Genomic DNA, 18,134 nt, shown 5'->3' with positions numbered 1-18,134 from the left:
AGCATTCACATAGCTCAGACACAAAATAAGAAATAGAGCTCAGACAATGGAGTCCAAAAAGAAAGGTGTATTCAATAGAGCTAATAGCACATAGAGTCATAGGGCTGAAGTCCAGAAATGACCAACAGATTGACTCATCTCACCTCCTGTATATCACAGGCCACCACCCAGCAACCTCACACTAAACCCAACCACCAAAATTTAGACCAAAGTATTACACAGCCCACAGGAGACTAGTGTATAGTAGTGTTATGTATAGTACATCGTATAGTTATTACTTTTTTTATTTATGTTAGGGTAGCCCCTCGAGGACCCATTCAAGATGGAGTCCATTGTACTGCACGCATACGCACCCACACATGGCAGGCACACAGAGTAACAGACCCCACCCCAAAGTGCATATAATCTAAATGGAGTGAGAAAAAGGAAGCATTAGCCCCATTTACAGACGGAAGTTGAGGCACACACAAAGATTAAGTCACTTTCCCAAGGTCAGAGGAAATCTGCGGCACAGCCAGAAACTGAACTCAAAGCTGCTGAGGCCCAGTTCAGTGCCTTAAACTCTAGACTATCATTTGTTTATATTGGTACTGTAACTGTTTCGGAATATTTAAGAATTGTAGCAACAAACTGAGGTTCAAACCGATCTGCCCCACTACACAATAGTACTTTGCTTACAGTTGAAGAGGAGGAGAAAGGGCAGGATTGCTTCTCTACAGACTTGCTGGCTATTACAGGCTGGTTGTATTTTCCAGATCACTAGAAGCAACAGGTATTTATGGGAATGTTTAACATGCAACATGTCTGGTTGGCAGCAACTAGACTGGGAGTCATGAGATCTGGATTCTATTCCCAGTTCTGCTATTGATTGGCTCAGTGACCTTGGGAAAGTCACTTCATCTGTCTGTTTCCCTTCCCATCCTATTTCTGTCTTGTCTAGGGTTTTAAGATCATTGTGACAGGGATTATTGCCTACTATGTATTTGTACAGTACTTGATCTTGGTTGGCGCCTTTAAGTGCTATAACATAATATAGATAATCATTGTCCAAGGTCCTTATCTCTGCAAAGTACAAGTTACCTCTTCCAGGGTGTCTATTTGCTGGGAGGTGAAAATGCAAGAATGGAGTTCATAAGCCATCATAAAGTGCCTGGGATAATTCTAATAAATTTTATAATTCAGTGCTATCTCTTTCGAGTTCTCAGAGGAATATCATCATTACCTTACCTGTACTCACTATAGTAAGAATTAGACAAGCAAATAAAAAGCACACTCAGCTGATCATGGATAGTGCTTAAATCCAGTAACAGAAACAAATTAAACAAAAAAGCTTGCTGCAGTAAATACGGATTCCCAGAACTTGGCATGTGTGTTCTCAGGTGAGAAGCTAAGGATTTAAATTCATCCTTGAATTTTTTCTAGCTCACTTCATTAAATGATGCATAGAAACACCCACTTATGGGACTGATTGATAGAGGAATAAACCATTAACAGGAACCTGTAGGCTGAATCACATGGCATTTTATGGCAATGAGAACTGCAACAGTTAAAAGGAATCATTACTAAGAAGATAAAATAGATAAAGGAATACAAACCTGAATACTATTATCAGTTCTATTAGTTGAAATTCTCCCCCACTCCAGGCCCATGCACCTATACCCTCCATCCTGAAGGTAAATTTGGAAGATGTTTAACAAATAGAAAATGATCTGTGCAAATCTCAGAGTATGGGGAGGGGGTTGGCCCTGGTTGCAGGAGGGAAAGTGATAGAAAGAGCAGGAAGAGACAAAAGAACACAGTACAGAGGAGCCCGCTCTCTGATAACTCCAAAGGGTGTTCAAAAGGACAATACAAGCCGAATGATTGGCACAGAAAACTGTTGCCCTCTGAGATCTGCCAGTACTTGATAATTAAAAAAAAAGTGATACAAGAATTAACAGTGAATATAATAAGCATCTAAGAATATCTTGACAAATATTTTATTCTTGTATCAATTTTCCACTGCAACCTAATCTCTCTTTGACCTTTTAAGATAGCTTGAATTTTGTGCGTATATCCTGTATGTTTTCAGTGTCTCCTGCTGTAATATTATGTTCAGTTGAATTAGCAAGGAAAACTACTTATTACAGAAGGAAATATATATTTCCTGTCCATTTCAGAGCTATGCTTTGATTTCATTCTCTCCCTGGAGCTTTCTGGTGCCCTTTACATTTATTCTTCCTCTTTCATTCAGTTCTCCCCTCGCCGCGTCCAATTCCCTTTAATGAATGCGTAAGGACTAGGTCCTTTTCTTACTCTTAATTGTTGATGTTGACAGTGATTTCGGGTGTGAGCCTATAAAATAAAAGACAAAAAGAGCACTATGGTTAGCAATTGCTTTAAGATTAGCCACACTGTTATTTGTAGGATGCAAAGGAGGACACAGGTTCAGAGGACAGGGGTCAGGGCTATATTAGCATAGTTCCATTGAAGATAATGGTGCTGGGCCCATTTATTCCAGCTGAAGAGCTGACCTAGAAATGGTAGCTATTTTTGGACAAGCTGTACACATGGAATCGTTGTATCTTATCATCCTCTTCTAGCATGGTGGGCACTGAAAGGAAGTAGCAGCCACTCAGTGGAACTAGTCCATTGTGGAAGAATCAGTACAGATACAGAGTCAGAGTTTAAACCAGATGGGATCGCCGGATCATCTAGTCTGACCTCCTGTATGTCACAGGCCACCAACACCACTAGCAGCTACACAGTCAACCTAACAATCAGAATTCGACCCAAGTATTACAATCAACAAGCGACTGAACTATTGTGTGCCACAGGGAGCGAATATGAAGGACTGAGGTGTACCCATTCCTGAGGATCCTGCAGTGGGGCTGAGATATACCCAGATCATACCAGCACGTGACTTGCACTTCATTATGCAAAGGCAGGTGAAAATCCTCAAGGTCACTGCCAGCATCTGACCTGGGATCCTGACACCAAATATAGCTATCTGTTAAACCCTGAGCATGTGAACAAGAACCAGCCAGCTAAGCACCTGAGAGAGAGAATGCTCAGTGCCTGTCACCTCAGAGCATTGGCCCACTTGGCCCTATGTCCTATCTCCAGCCATGGCCATACCAGTGCTTCAGGAAAGAAGGCAAAAAACCAAACAAACAAAAGCAGAAAAGAGTGGAAAAAATCCTTCCTGATCCCTCCTGGTGGCCAGCTGAAGCCCTGAAGCATAAAGTTTAGGAAAATAAGACATATGGACCTCCCCCACCAAGCCCTGCCCCCACTATCACAAGCAACCCCGTTATACAATCCCATTCATAAATTTGTCCAGCTCTCTCTTACAACTAATGAAGTTGTTTGCCCCCACAATGCCAATTGGGAGGCTGTTCCAGCACTTCACTCCTCTAGTGTTTAGAAACCTTCTTCTAGCTTCTAGCCAGAATTTATTCACGGCTAGTCTCTACACATTTGTTCTTATGCCAACAACATCCTTTAGCTTAAACAGCTCTTCAGCCTCTCTGGTGTTTACCCCTCGGATGTATTTATAGACAGAAATCATATTCCCCTCTCAACCTTTTTTTTTTTTTTGCAAGGCTAAACAAGCCAAGCTCTTCCAGTCTCCTCTAAGATAGGCCCTCTATTCCCCTGATTATTGTAGTAGCTCTTCTCTGTACCTGATCCAGTTTGAATTCATCTTTCTTGAACATGGGTGACCAGAACTGTACATAGAATTCCAGCTGAAGTCTTACCATTGCCTTGTGTAATGGCATTAATGCTTCTCAAATGAAATACTACTATTAATACTTCTGGAAACACCTTACTTGATACATCCTAGGATTGAATTTTGGACAAGCTGGAGGATGGAGTAGATTGCACTCTCAGCAAGTTTGCAGATGACACTAAGCTAGGGGGAGTGGTAGATATCCTGGAAGGTAGGGATAGGATACAGAAGTACCTAAACAAACTGGATAATTGGGCCAAAAGAAATCTGATGAGGTTCAACAAGGACAGGTGCAGAGTCCTGCACTTAGGAAGGAAGAATCCCATGCACAGCTACAGACTGGGGACTGATGAGCTAGGCAGCAGTTCTGCAGAAAAGGACCTGGGGGTAACAGTGGATAAGAAGCTGGATATGAGTCAGCAATGTGCCCTGGTTGCCAAGAAGGCTAATAGCATATTGGGCTACATTAGTAGGAGCATTGCCAGCAGATCGTGGGAAGTGATTATTCCCCTCTATTCGGTCTAGGTCTAGGTTAGAAAAAGTTTTTCACTAGGATGGTGGTGAAGCACTGGAAGGGTTACCTAGGGAGGTGGTGGAATCTCAATCTTCAAAGGATTTTAAGCTGCGGCTTGACAAAACCCTCGCTGGGATTATTTAGCTGAGGTTAGTCCTGCTTTGAGCAGGGGGTTGGACTAGATGACCTCTGAGGTCCCTTCCAACTCTATAATTCTATGATTCTATTAATTTGCTTTTTTTTTCAGGCACATCTCAAGAGTAATTTATATAGAATATCTTTCACCTCAGTGTCTCAGAGCAATACGCAAATACTATTAAATAAGCTTTAGAATAATAATTATAAGTGGGCCCAAAGCAAACATGCCCAAGACATGGAGGGGAGGGGATTCAGAAGCCAAACTCAGCTCTGGATTCAAATTTCATGGCTGGAACCATTCTCTCTACTGTGCTGAACCCAACCCCCAGATGCTAACATTCTCGAAGTTTGGAACACTCAAAATCTGAGTCAGATCTGAATATTAGGGCTTTGGCTTATCTTCAGTTATAATAAAAAAGGGCTAAATTTTGTAGTCCATCAAGTTTTACTCAATTATTATAAATGCCCACTAACTTCAAATGAGCTTTTTGCATGAGCAACAACTGTTTCAGAATAGACTAAGTACATAAGGATTTTGTACAATAATAGTAAGCTTTTATATAATACTTAATTAGCATCTCAAAGGAATGTATAAAGGTAGATGAGAATCATTGCCCACAATTTACAGATGTGGAAACTGAGGCACAGAGTAGCGATATGATTTTTGTATGTTCATGCAATGAGAGAGTGCCAGAGCTAGGAATAAAATTCAGTAGTACTGATTCCCTTGACCCTGCTCTAGTTACTAAAGCATACCCCACTCTCTCATTTCCATCCTTCCATCTGATCAGATCACTTTTTGCAGTAGTAATAATGCTCATTTTGGACTCGAGACTATCTAGACAGGTTTTTATTGTTATATTTTGCAGAAGCCCATCACAAATATAACCAAATTCAATGTACAGTCTATGCTGGTTTTGTTATTTAGCTAGAAAGAAGAAAATCCAGAATTAATTTGGTTAGCAGAGAACATGATGTATTTCAGTTTAGGACCAGAGTGACAACGTATGTGATCCAGCATGTTTGTTGATGCTAATACTGTTGCAAAAGATACTTGGAGGAAACTGCTTGCATACCTTAGAAATTATTAAACCCAAAAGCTGGTGTTGCATCAAAGAATCTGAAACTCTGTTTGAAAAAGTTTTGCATTTAAAAATTCTTTATTATATGATGGAGGAACAGGCTGTAATGTCTGTCCTCGCTGCAGTGAGTATTTTTCATTAAGGGTGGTAAATCTTTTTGCATGATGATTAGAAAGCTATAACTGGAAAGACACTAAATCAGTAGGATCCATCCACAAAGAGCTAGAGATCTACTTATTCCGTGAATGGTACTGGAGTGAGCTACAAAGTAATTGGGGCAGGCTGTCTGAGTATTGCATTGCAATTTTTGCAGTGTCATAGGTCTAAGTCACCATACATCACTGCAGTAACACAAAGCAGCGTTGAGATGTTAGGCGCCAGTCACTTTGTGACTCTGTGATTCTTTTCAGCATCATGGCATCTCTCCGCTTTCCTTACTACTTCTAGTCAGGGAGATTCTGCACCACCTCTTTTCCAACACTCCTTCTAGCTGCTGGAAGTGAAGAGCTGTTACTTCTTTGTCTCCTTGCTCTATACCTCCCTGACTGCAGATGGAGAGAGAGCTTAGCATCTCGTCTGTTTGTTCAGTATCTCCTATGGTGTCAAACAGAATGACATATTCCCCTTGGACTGGGGCTGAATTCATTCAATCTGAACACAAGGAGCTCTGGTCAAATCAGTGGATTCTACAAAGAATGCTTGTGGGGCCCAGAAGACACATAGAGGTAAGTATTTCCCTAAGGATGAAATTCATCCTGTGTGGAGGACCAGCACCAAGACTTTGCACCATTTATGTCCCACTTAAGCCCTATTTTGTGGATTTAAGTAGTATATAGGTTTTGTACTGGCCCTAAGTACAGGGTGTAAATGTCAACTTCTTGTTTTAAGAGCGTTTAGATCCCTAGTGCAAAGTTGTTCAGAATGCCTGGAGGTTACTTATTGTAGAATTACCCTATTACATACACATCATCTTTCAGGTTAAGTCTGTATTGCAACAGAACACACTGGGGTGGTAGCAAAAAACCCCCCTACCCTGTGCATTTAAAAAAGAACAGTATCTAAATAAAAAACAAGTAGCCCCTACCTTCACCTTTCTGCCCCCGGGTTCTGCTACCTACAATCTGTGCAGTGAAACTTTTAGGAACAGCAGTACTTGCCACAGATCACATATCTTGAGCCCAGCGACTCTGCCTTCTAACCTTGTTACAAACAAACAGAGATCTTTCCTGAATGGTATGGATTGATGGGGGCTTTCACTCTGCTCTGGTCCTCAGAAGATTTTAGCCCTCAGCCTTGTTTTTAGAAAATATCATCAGGCATTGTGTACAATGCAGTTTTTTTTTTTAAAAAGAAGTTTTAATTGCTTAGTCTTAGCCTAACAGCAAGAGTAGTAAGAGTTTAATCACTGTGTTCTCAGTGATCTAAAAGCTCCTTTCCAACTCCGACCATCTTATGTGACCATATTGCTGTAATATTTGTTCTTCCTTGCCCCATCCCCTTCATAACTGCCAGCTGACTCATAGCGGGCATGACAATAACCGATCTCTTACTCTTATGGGCAGGGTGAGGGTGGAAGTGGCCTTGCACACAACATCAGCAGAATCAGAGGAGTGGAAAGCCACTTGTGCTATGGGGCTGTCGCCAAGCCCCTATTTGCTGCAACTAATACATTCCTAAAAATTCTCAGACTACAACTTGAGTAAGTGCCTTTCAGTAGCTAGCTGGCATTTCACCGGCCAATACCTTAAGTGTCTAACTAAAGCAAAGTGAAGTACCTCACTGCGACAGGTAAAGAGTTACTCCATATCCTCAAGTGTCACAGAGCCTTTTAAAAATGAACATTCATTAGTTACCTTTGTGATTTTGGCTAGCAGTCTGCAGAGCAGCAGGAGTAATATGCATTGTTAATGAAGAAGAAATGGACCTTACAACGCCTCATGCATAGTGCTTACTAACCCATTACTGTTAGATGCAACATTTATTTCAGTGTGCAGTGCAGTAATTCCTATTCTTCTTAGAATGCTGCCGCACCACGTCTAGCATGTTAGGAAATTAAGGCAGCTAATGAATATTTCAGATTTGGAGCCGCAGCTTTCCATCACACCCCCCAGTGATCTTTGTGACACAGTATTAAACCCCCTGACATGAGCACTGTGCAAGTCAATGGGGTACTGGGGCACCGAACTGTATACTGGCAGTGGAATGCTCACTCTTTTGTTGACACAGGCTGCCTCAAAGTAGGGGCTAGCTGACTGTGACCATTTCTATCTGGTGTGCACCTCATTGCCATCATCCTTGTCTTTGTGGTCTCCAAACTGGCTTATTGAAAGGGGGCTGCCTTTAATGAACACTCAGAAGCTACAGCTGATGCAGGACATGATGCTTGCTCAATTAGTGGTGCGAGAAACAGCAAGCAGATAGCACCTGTTCTCCAAAGCTTTTAGAAGCTTCTAGTTTGCACCTGGGTGCAATTCAACATGTTAATTTTGGATCTATGAAAGTCCTACATGAGTTGGGCCTGGCTCCCTTAGAATCTGCTTCTTTCCTGATGTACTAACCTGGCAGTTGAGAGGAGCTAGGACATTTTGCTATTAACCTCTAACTAGTATTGTCTTGAGTTCAAATGCAGGGCTCTGGTGAATGCTCAGCTCTGAAATTCTCTTCCTGCAATTGTTTGACTGAACCAGCCATATTACATTCAATGAAAGCCCTGTCTATTTCCTTAGGGCTCTTTCCTTGCGGGGTGATAGTGGGGAATGCAGTTCTCTTATATTATCCTGGGGGAATTTGTAAAGAGAGATTACAATTCTGCAAGAGATTGGCACATGCTCTGCACTCCAGCTCTTCTGGACTGCGAAGATGCCCGAATGCAGTCAGGGGAAAGCTGCCATAATTCAGAGCAGCCATCTGGCTACTCTAAATTATACCAGAGGCTAAATCAGCTCCTGGAGCAGACCAGAATCCTGGAGGGATGTAAAGTCACTTTTGCACCCATTCTGTGCTTTTTGTACTATGCCACATGCTGGCCATCTGCATAAGGGTGAATCACACCAAGTGTAATCTTGAACAATTCACTGATCCTCTGGTGTCTTAGACTGTCACCCCTCTATAACATGAAGATATTACTTACCTTAGAAGCAGTATGAGATTTATTTACCTAATGTCTTAAACACTGCGTAAGTGCTATTGGTTTTAAACATTAGTACTACTACCTACAATATGTTCCCTAAAACACAGAATGACTGCTGTTGTGTGGTTTAGTCTATATGCTACAAATGTAATCTGAAGGAATCATGTAGGAAGAGTGGGATCCAAATAAACATGCAGATCTACATATTACCTCTCCCAAAAAGCCCTACCCTTAAAAGAACATTATTAAAGTTGCAAAGTCAAGCATGCACGAGTCAGGAAATGCAACCTTAATTTGCACACACCCCCTCCCCCCTGTACATGTGTGTGGGGAAGAGGGGGGAATGTAATTTCCTAGGTTTTTAAAAAAACAAATTGAAAAAAAGAAATTCCATCATGTGGCCTCATATTGACACGCATGGAGTTCATCAGAAGGGTTTTTTTTTTTTTTAAAGAGTGAGGTTAATTAACCATTGGATCAATTTACCAAGAGTCGTGATGGATTCTTCTTCACTAGCCATTTTTAAATTACAATCAGATGTTTTTCTAAAAGATCTTCTCTAGGAATTATTTTGGGGGAAGCTCTATATGGCCTGTGCTAGATGGGAGGTCAGACTAGATAATCACAATGGTCCCTTCTGGCCTTGGAATCTATGAATAATACACACTGCTGTTCTGACAGATCTCTGGTCACTTCAGACATGGACAGTGAACACTGTTAGAGGACTCTCAAACTATTTAAAGGGGCGCTACCCACTTTAGCAGCCCACCTTAGTGATTGCCACCTAGCTCATGACCATTATTAAAACTGCACAGAGTATGAAGTATCTTTTCCAAATGTGATCTGCATTCTGACAAAATAGAAATTAGAAAATAGATAGAGAATAGTGAAGAGAAAGGGGGTGGGGGAGAGAGAAACAAGGTTGAGATCTGGGATCCCCCCCCCGACTCTTTTTTCCCTTCCATCTCAAGTATCCAGTCAAGCAACTGTACTGTTGTTTTTGTGCTGGTGGTGTCTCCGCAGTGGCCTATAAACATGTGTTCAGGTGGCCAATGCAGTAGGCATTTTCAGTTTGTAGTCTCTGAATCTCCATGAACATGGGGTCATGCACAGCTGTTTTACAGAAAGAGATGGGAAGAAAGGCAAGAGCAGTTCACTGCTAACAGATACTGTAGTTGTCCTGTCTGTTTGTTTCTAGTCAACCTCATCCTTTGGGGTTGTAAATTAGAGGGGCAGATGCTCTGTATAAATAATCTGGGAAAACGTCCAGATTCATCATTGAAAAGTGAAGTGTACAACATTGGCTGTGCTAAATCCTTGTTGGGTGGTGGAGCAAAACAATTTTTTTGGCACAACTGACCAGAGTTTGCTTTGAAAAATACCTGACTGAACCAATTCAGAGGTGGTGAGAAGACTGACAGATGGTGAAAGAGACCAATAACTAACCTCCCTCCATAATATTCTCAAAGGTCCACTGCCTAAATAACTTCAGTAGCCTGCAGTTTACTTCTTCAATTTTTGGAGGGCAGCCACATGAAACTCTGATTCACAAGCAAAACAAATGCTTAAAAGTACAATTATGGCAGATTTCTGAGAGGGGATTATTGCAATATAAAGCAGAGTAAAAGTAAGTTTTATAAATTACTCTGGGCCTGACCATACTTTTCTGTGTAGATCTATGATTATGTAAAACAAAACTTGGCTACATTTGACATGTCCCAATCTCCTCAATTGATTGTCACGTGCATCTCGTTGCTCAGAAGCAGCAGCCACTGCAATAGCTTTAAGATAAAGACTCTGGTCAAAGTTTCTATATAGTTATTTTCTTGTGCACATGAAGGATTAGACCCTTGTGGCCTCGCTCACATGAGTTGTCCGGTTGATTTTAGGGAGATTACTCCTGTGATTTAAGTGAGTGGGATTTGGCCTGATCTGTACAATGAAGGTATCTATGGTTGTAGTGGGTTGATTAATTTGACTATAGCTTAATTCAGCCTATAATAGGGGATCACTTGATGCTAACACCCTGCTTGGTGGATCTATCCTCATATTGCCTTAACATACAGAGTCCATGAAGCCTTCATGAACCATCTCATGCATCCTTTGTTGCTTAAATCAAAAAATAAAATGGCACACTATCTGGTATTGCTCTATCACACTATTACAGAGCCTTCCTCCTCGGCTGTTTCAATCTACTATAACTACTACATTACAGTAATATTGGTCTCTGATATTACTTGAAGTCCTTTGATAGGTTCCCCCACTCATTTCAGCTGCTCTCCAGCTCTCTCAGATGCTCCTCCCACTCCCTACGCTTTCTGGTAGAGCTAGCTGGAAGTTGTAGGAAAAAAAAAAAAAAAAAAAAGTAGTTTCTACAAAAATACTTTCAATGGGAAAATTTCAAGTTGGCAGAAATTTGTTCCATTTCCTGTTGGGAAAAATAAAAACAAAAATATTGTTTTTTCAGGTTGGGTCAAGCTAAATTAAACTATTTTGGCTGGTCAAACCAAATCCTAATCTTTTATTTTGGATCAATTTGATATGATCTTTGTCCACCTGCACTTCTCCGTGATGGAGAATGGGGGCCTGAAGCTTTATATCACGGGAAAGGGAGATCCTCAGTTTCCCAATAAGATACATAGCATTTCTTTTAGCACTAGACTGGACAAGATAATGAACTTTAAATTCACAAGATTGTTCAAACTATTTAATGGTTTCTATGGTGTCCTCGATCTCTGAACAATTGGATTCATGGTAATTTTACCAGAGGAGAGATACAAAAACAACCAGTACCAGTAACATTTATAAAAAGCTCTAAATCTATACAGAATGTATGATGGCCTGGGGTGTGATAAAGGTTTTACTGGCACTTGTTCAGGATGACTTCTGTAACTCACTGATGGCTTTGTCACTCATGAGTATGTGGCTGTAGTGGGACGCATTGCCTTCTTAAGACAAAAGAAGTCCCCTGGGCCATATTTCACTCAGGTGATTCTTTTGCAAACAGAGAAGCAAGGGACAAAGCAGGCAGCCAGTGTGAATGGAGAAGTGATTCCAGGATGGCTACTGACTCCATGTAGGCTTAAACGTGGAAAGGGAAATACTCCTTTCTTTCTCAGCCAGACAGCTGGAATCCTGGGAAGGACAGTTGCAGGCTGATGAGGATTATGGGACTTCACAGCAGAGTAGCAAAGCAGAGTTTTTTGAGTTTACAAAAACCCCCAAAAGAATAAAACATTCTTGGATAACTTTCATATAGAACATAATTGTATAGATAATGGAAAACACACAATATATATGATCCAATGTGTTCAGTTTCATTTTAACCTGTATCATTTACCCACGTTACTTACAAAAAAAATCAAATACCTTTCATTTTAAAAATGGTGATTTATTTTTATTTCATTATATCAAAATTGAAGATGGCACGTGGGGCATGAAATATTTGTCAAAGGCTGTCGAGCAAACTAAGATATCAAAATAATTGCCGACAATGATGTGCATTGCAGTTTTGACCCCAACCCCACTCCAGTCAGTGAAGACTCCTAGGAATTTTAATGGACCTTGATTCAGGCTCTTTAAAAGTGAGCAAAAACATCCTTGCTAGAAGGTTGATGATTGTACATTTTCTTTAGTGACCAACTAAATATCTCATTGAATAGAATCATTGGACAAGATGAAGTCCTGGGTTTACTCGGTTTTATACCAGTGTAACTCCACTGACTATAGTAGAGGCACACTGGAATAATGCAGTGGTGCATGAAGTTCATCATGTTTAATCTGATCACATCAAAGAGCTAACACGGGCCCATAACTTTGTTCCATGCTCAGCTCTCCCAACAGATACACTTTATAGGGCTCCAACCAGAGAACAAGCCATTTATGGGATATCTCAAAGGTGTTAGCCACCCTTCCTGACACTCACTCCTCCCTCCCTAGCCAAAGTCATCTGTTCAAGATTTCATCAACATTTTGTTGCGATTTGAAAGTCCAGTGTTACTTTCCAGTTTTCATGATCGGTTTGCCATTATTTTTAATAACATTTTGTCAGCAGCTCAAAGGATAGAACTTTTTCCTATCTCCAAGTGGTGGCTCTTATATCTTACTCTGTAGTAGGTTCTATTAAAAGCAAGCAGCAGTGGCCTCCAAATCTGCAGTTAAACAACTTTTAGCAGATCAGTTCATAGCATCATTTATGTGACGATCCATCTCCTTTGAACAGCTACTGAAGGGTTGCTGAGATCTGAAACATATGCATCTGTGTTAAGCTGGAGTTCACACCAGCTGTTATGTTTCTATTAGACAGTGGAGCCTGGGGTTCTTTCTTATTTTATTCTTGGAGAACTTAATCTGAGTTAGAACCATTTCCTGCTGGAAGCGTAAAAAGCGAGGTAATGGTGTCTGCTTGTCCATAAGAGCTGATTTTGAACTGTGCTGACAGCTGCTGCAGACAGCAGTCTGGATTGATCATGGACTGTAGTATGATGGTTCCTTCGTGAATCTTTGGTGTTAAAGTTGGTGGGCCAAGTTTTCCTCTCAAATTACATGCAAGCAAAATCATCATCTTTAGTGGGCTTGTGATGGTGTAAATGATAGCAAAATCTGATCAGTAGGCTTTAAAAAGAAACCCAGATAGTGCTTTGTGATTCTTCAAAAGACAGTGGAGGTAAACCAGATGGAAACACGGGACTCACCAAATCATAAACAAACCATTGTCCATTTAGTCTGGTGTCTACCTTCAGCCACAGCCAGTACCTAAGGATTCAAAATAAGATGAAGCCTCCCCACCAGCCAGCTGTACCATGATATTTGTGAGTTGTGGAAGATTAATGCCTCCCTGACCTCACAGATGATCATTTTATACCCTGAACAACATCATTTGGTCACCCTTATAGCATTGTCTTAGTTTGTAGAGCTGCTAGTGATCCTAAAAATGATAGTTTTCCACTTTTTAAATTCTAGCCAGAGTAATTTGACTCAGTGACCTCCTACAGCAGTCAATGCCAAATCTTTTCAGCTCCTTTTATAATTTATAGGCTCTGAGTAGCCCAAACTCTGAATCTTTTGAAGTTCACCCCATCACTAACTGTGATGCAAAATGAAATGGACATTTCACACTGAGCATGGCTGTTTCAGAGAAATGGTTCTGTTTCAGGATACTATGTGACGGATGATATAGGGACTCATCACTTACTTGTGGCTTCAGCATGGGTGCCTGCTGGACTTGTTCTTGTTGTCGGAGATGTAGGTGACCCATCAGCATTAGAAATGGTCTCATGATCCTTGCTGCGTCCTGAAGTTGTTTTACTGTTATGCAGATCTGAAAAGAAGGTGGTCAAATGAGCATTCATCCAATACAAACAAGATGCTTAATCCTGCCCTCTACACCATACTTGCTCCCAGCCGCACCAGTGTAGAGAGCATAGTGGGAGCTCCCTGCACTCTGGCAATCCTTTGCCAGTCAAACAGACCTTGTTATTGCCAGCATAACTTGCAGCAGCCTTGAGGCTTCTCTAAGCCATACCAGAGGCCAAAATAGCCTCAGGCCCTTGCTCCAAGATCAGGGGATGGAAAAAGTAGCTTAGAGCCACCTCCCTCCCTACCCCATTCCTGTGCTGAGTGCAGCCTGGTCAGAAGAGAGGAGCTGGATTCCCGCATACAGTTTTGTTGGCATTATTAATAATAAAGTCTCTGTTTCAACTCTACAGCTAAACGTCTGAAAGTCACATGTTTGATATATCATACAAGTTTTACAGCTGGAAATTAACAATAGAGTCAATTGTTCATTCTCCACCATTGGGTGGATTTATCCTGCTGCTTAGAAAGTACAATATATCCGGAGATCGTTAACTGTACAAGTAAATGTCTATTCTTGCCTTTATTTCAGCTCTCATATGGTTGATATAGGGTCAGGGCTACTTGTGTAATAATGAGATTTGCACTCTAGGGTGAGTCTAAAATGATCATGTGATGCACCACGTGAGGCAGCGGTGCTGAAGGTCATTGAAAAACAATGGAACAGAATTTAAGTTGTCAGAATAGAGTGGATAATTTATATTTCGTATTCATATCATAATGTAACAAAAGGCAAGACGCTACCTATTGGATAAAAACAGCAGGTATCTGATGGCAACAAAATACTGCCTTTCTGACTTATGCAAAATCTATAAGAGCCAGCTTGAAACCACTGGAAGTGTGTCCACACAAGGGGGTTTGCACCAGATAATTAAAACAATTTTTTAAAAAAAAACTATAAATGTAAGCTGGTGCAAATATTGTACATAGACCATGTCACAGTCTTTGGGAACATGTACTTCAAATTTGTACAAAGTGTCTGAATTCCCCCTTGTCTTCCCAGAGAGATCCCTTCCCCGAAATCTCTGTCCAGACATTTAGGGTATGTCTACACTGCAATAAAACACCCACTGCTGACCCATGTCAGCTGACTCAGGCTTGTGGGGCTACAGAATTGCCATGTAGATGTTCAGGCTCAGGCTGAAGGCCTAGCCCTTGCACCCCATGAGTGGAGAGGGTCCCAGAGCTCGGGCTCCAGCCCAAGCCCAAATGTTTGCATTACAATTTTATAGCTCTGCAAGCCCAAATCAGCTGACATGGGACAGCCCAGGGGTGTTTTATTGCAATGTAGACATCCCCCCAAGGCCTGATTTTCAGTGACTGAACACCAGCAGTAACCAGTGACTTCAGAGAGAGCAGCAGGTGCTCAGCATTTCTGGAAATCTTATTTAGGTGCCTAAATGTGAATTAAGATGTCTAACCAAATTTCAGGGCCTTCTGGATCTTATCCCACTATCAAGCTACACCCAGAACTCAGTGACTTCTTTAGGAATTCCATGTGCAGCAGGATAGGGCCCTGGAGCCATCCTTAGCTAAATAGGCAAGTGGACTGCATGTAGCTGTAACTCCAACAGCACATGATCCACTTTGGGGGTACGTTTAAATCTTATTTAGGGCTGTCAATTAACCACAGTTAATGCACGCGATTAACACAAAACAAATTAAACAGATTAAAAAAAGATAGTCGCAATTAATCGCACTGTAAAAAAGATAAACAAAAGAAATAGTATTTTTCAATTCACCTCATACAAGTCCACTCAGTCCTACCTCTTGTTCAGCCAATTGCTAAGACAAACAAGTTTGTTTGCATTTACGGGAGATAATGCTGCCTGCTTCTTATTTACAATGTCACCTAAAAGTGAGAACAGATGTTTGCATGGCACTGTTGTAGCCAGCGTTGCAAGGTATTTACGTGCCAGATATGCTAAACATTTGTATGCCCTTTCAAGCTTCGACTCATAGACTCTAAAATTTTACATTGTTTTGTTTTTGAGTGCAGTTATGTTAAAAATATTCTATATTTGTAAGTTACACTTTCACAATAAAGAGTTTGCTTTACAGTCCTTGTATGAGGTGAATTGAAAAATACTATTTCTTTTGTTTATCTTTTCCACAGTGCAAATATTGGTAATTAAAAATAATATAAAGTGATCCCTGTACACTTTGCATTCGGTGTTGTAATTGAAATCAATATATTTGAAAATGTAGAAGAACATCCAAAAATATTTATAATAAAATTTAAATTGGTATTTTATTATTGTTTAACAGTGCAATTAAAACTGTGAGTAATTGTGACTATTTTTTCTCTCAATTAATTGAGATTCTTTTTTTTAATCATTTGACAGACCTAGACTTATTCTAAAATCAGTTTTGTAAAAATAATATTGATAACAAAAAGTGCATTTGTACAACCTTACAGAATTAAACTATGCTTCCCTGCCCGAGTTTGCTAGAGCCCTTTCCTCTCCCAGAACACCTTTCCAGGGGCCAGGTATAATCTGGCTCAGGGAGCTAACATGTACGAGGGGAGGAAGCACCAGCGGGGGATTTCTGGTTGAGGCCATCACCCCTTCCTTTCCCTGCTTCATGTATGTATAACATCCAAATAGCTAAGCTGCAGGGTGCACCCTCCCATTGAGCAGGCATATAACAAGGAATGCTCCTTTCACCTCTCTAAAGGCATAATACCTGTGTTTCCAGGCACCACCATTCTGGAGGTGTGTGCTGCCTCCCCCTTCAGCATGACTCAAGATGATAAGAGCCATAATTGTACCTTAAGGTTCAGGCCATATTGTAGAAAGCCTAGGAAAGTAGAGATAAGCCTGAACTGCCTGCACCTAGCCCACTCTGCACACAGTATCACACATGGTAAAATTAATATGCAAGTCTAGTCTGTAATAGAAGCTAGTGATTTGCAAACTTTCATTTAAAAAACAAAGCCTTTTTAAATTATAGTGCAAGGGTTACACAAAGCCTCTGAAGCCTTTGCTCATGTCTGAATTCCCTTAATTTAAAGGCTAATAGATTTTTTTAAAACAAATTTTTGTTTGTTTGTTTTCATTTTTATTTTAATTGCTCCAGGCTCTGAAACCTTGTATACTGAATTGACCTGAGGCCTTTAAAAAACCCCCAAAACCGCAACAAAACTCTAAACATGTAGGGGCTTATAATGGGAGATGATGATAATGGTAGCAAGCAGCAGATCCCACTAATGGTTCTCTTATCATCATAGCAGTAATATAAAGTCATTACAACAGTATTAATAAAAGCCTCTGATCAGGGAATGGAAGGGAAGCCAGACTTGCAGTAATCCCTCATGTGCAGAGACAGTCAAACATAAATACACTCAGTGAGCTGTGCAAAATAATCAGGTGATTGGGGGAAATGAGGAGGGAGGCAGCCAGGCATCTTGTTCTGACCTCACCACCAGTTTGCCTGGTAACCCCCCAGACAGCTGTAATCTGATAGGGATAACATGTTCCAAGAGTTGCCTCGCTACTGGCAGCAACCCAGGGTCTAAGTACTCAGCTTGTATTTAGTTGCTGTGAGAACAGACTGTTCTGGGGAACATGTGCTGCATACTGCATATTCCACAGTGGAGGTTCGGTGGGAGAACATCATTTTCATTTATCTTTTTTTGCTACAATAAATTCAGCCTGGGTGAAATGCAAGAATGTAAATTCTTTGTAAATAAAACGGCATCAAAGAAATACCTGAGGGTATGTCTACATTTAAAAGGCTACAGTGGGACAGCTGCAGTTGCGCCGCTCTAGCGCTTCAGCGTGGACATGACTTACACTGGCTGATGGGAGGGGTTCTCACACTGGCGTAGGTAATCCACCTCCCTGAGAGGTGGTAGCTAGGATGACAGAAGAATTCTTTGGTCGATACAGTACTGTCTACACTGGGGTTAGGTTGGTATAACTATGTCTTTCAGGGGCATGGATTTTTCACACCCTTCAGAGATGTAGTTATGCTGATATAAGTTCCTAACATAGACCAGGCCTCCGTGTCACCATTTTTTCCCCCCTCTGAACTGGAATAGCCTATTAGAACCTGAACTGGCTAGCTGCTCGGTCAGAAAGGGTAACAGTACTGCTTATGTCTTGCTTAAAACCCAAGGCAAAGCCCATTGCAGTTAATTAGAAAGAATCCCATTAACTGCAATGGGCTTTGGATCAGGCCCTTAAGCCCTATATTAAG

At 41.0% G+C, this 18,134-nt stretch overlaps 1 protein-coding gene across 4 annotated transcripts in view; it reads right to left on the bottom strand.

The window, feature by feature from the left end:
* EMCN (endomucin) overlaps window positions 1–18,134 on the bottom strand; it is a 138,421-nt gene that overhangs the window by 26,742 nt on the left and 93,545 nt on the right. For all 4 annotated transcript variants that reach the window (XM_067553614.1, XM_067553622.1, XM_067553605.1 and 1 more), the window contains 2 exons: window positions 13,771–13,896; window positions 2,296–2,334 (listed from right to left, as the gene is read on the bottom strand). In XM_067553614.1, the coding sequence (XP_067409715.1) occupies window positions 2,296–2,334; window positions 13,771–13,896 (165 nt within the window). The remainder of the gene's footprint in view (window positions 1–2,295; window positions 2,335–13,770; window positions 13,897–18,134) is intronic.

This window comes from Emydura macquarii, unplaced genomic scaffold, assembly GCF_026122565.2.
Source record: "Emydura macquarii macquarii isolate MOO-44397 ecotype Brisbane River unplaced genomic scaffold, CSIRO-AGI_Emac_v2 contig_302, whole genome shotgun sequence".
NCBI classification, from domain to species: domain Eukaryota; kingdom Metazoa; phylum Chordata; order Testudines; family Chelidae; genus Emydura; species Emydura macquarii.
The sequence above is the reverse complement of the archived record's forward strand: the minus strand, read 5'-3'. Positions and strand labels throughout refer to the sequence as shown.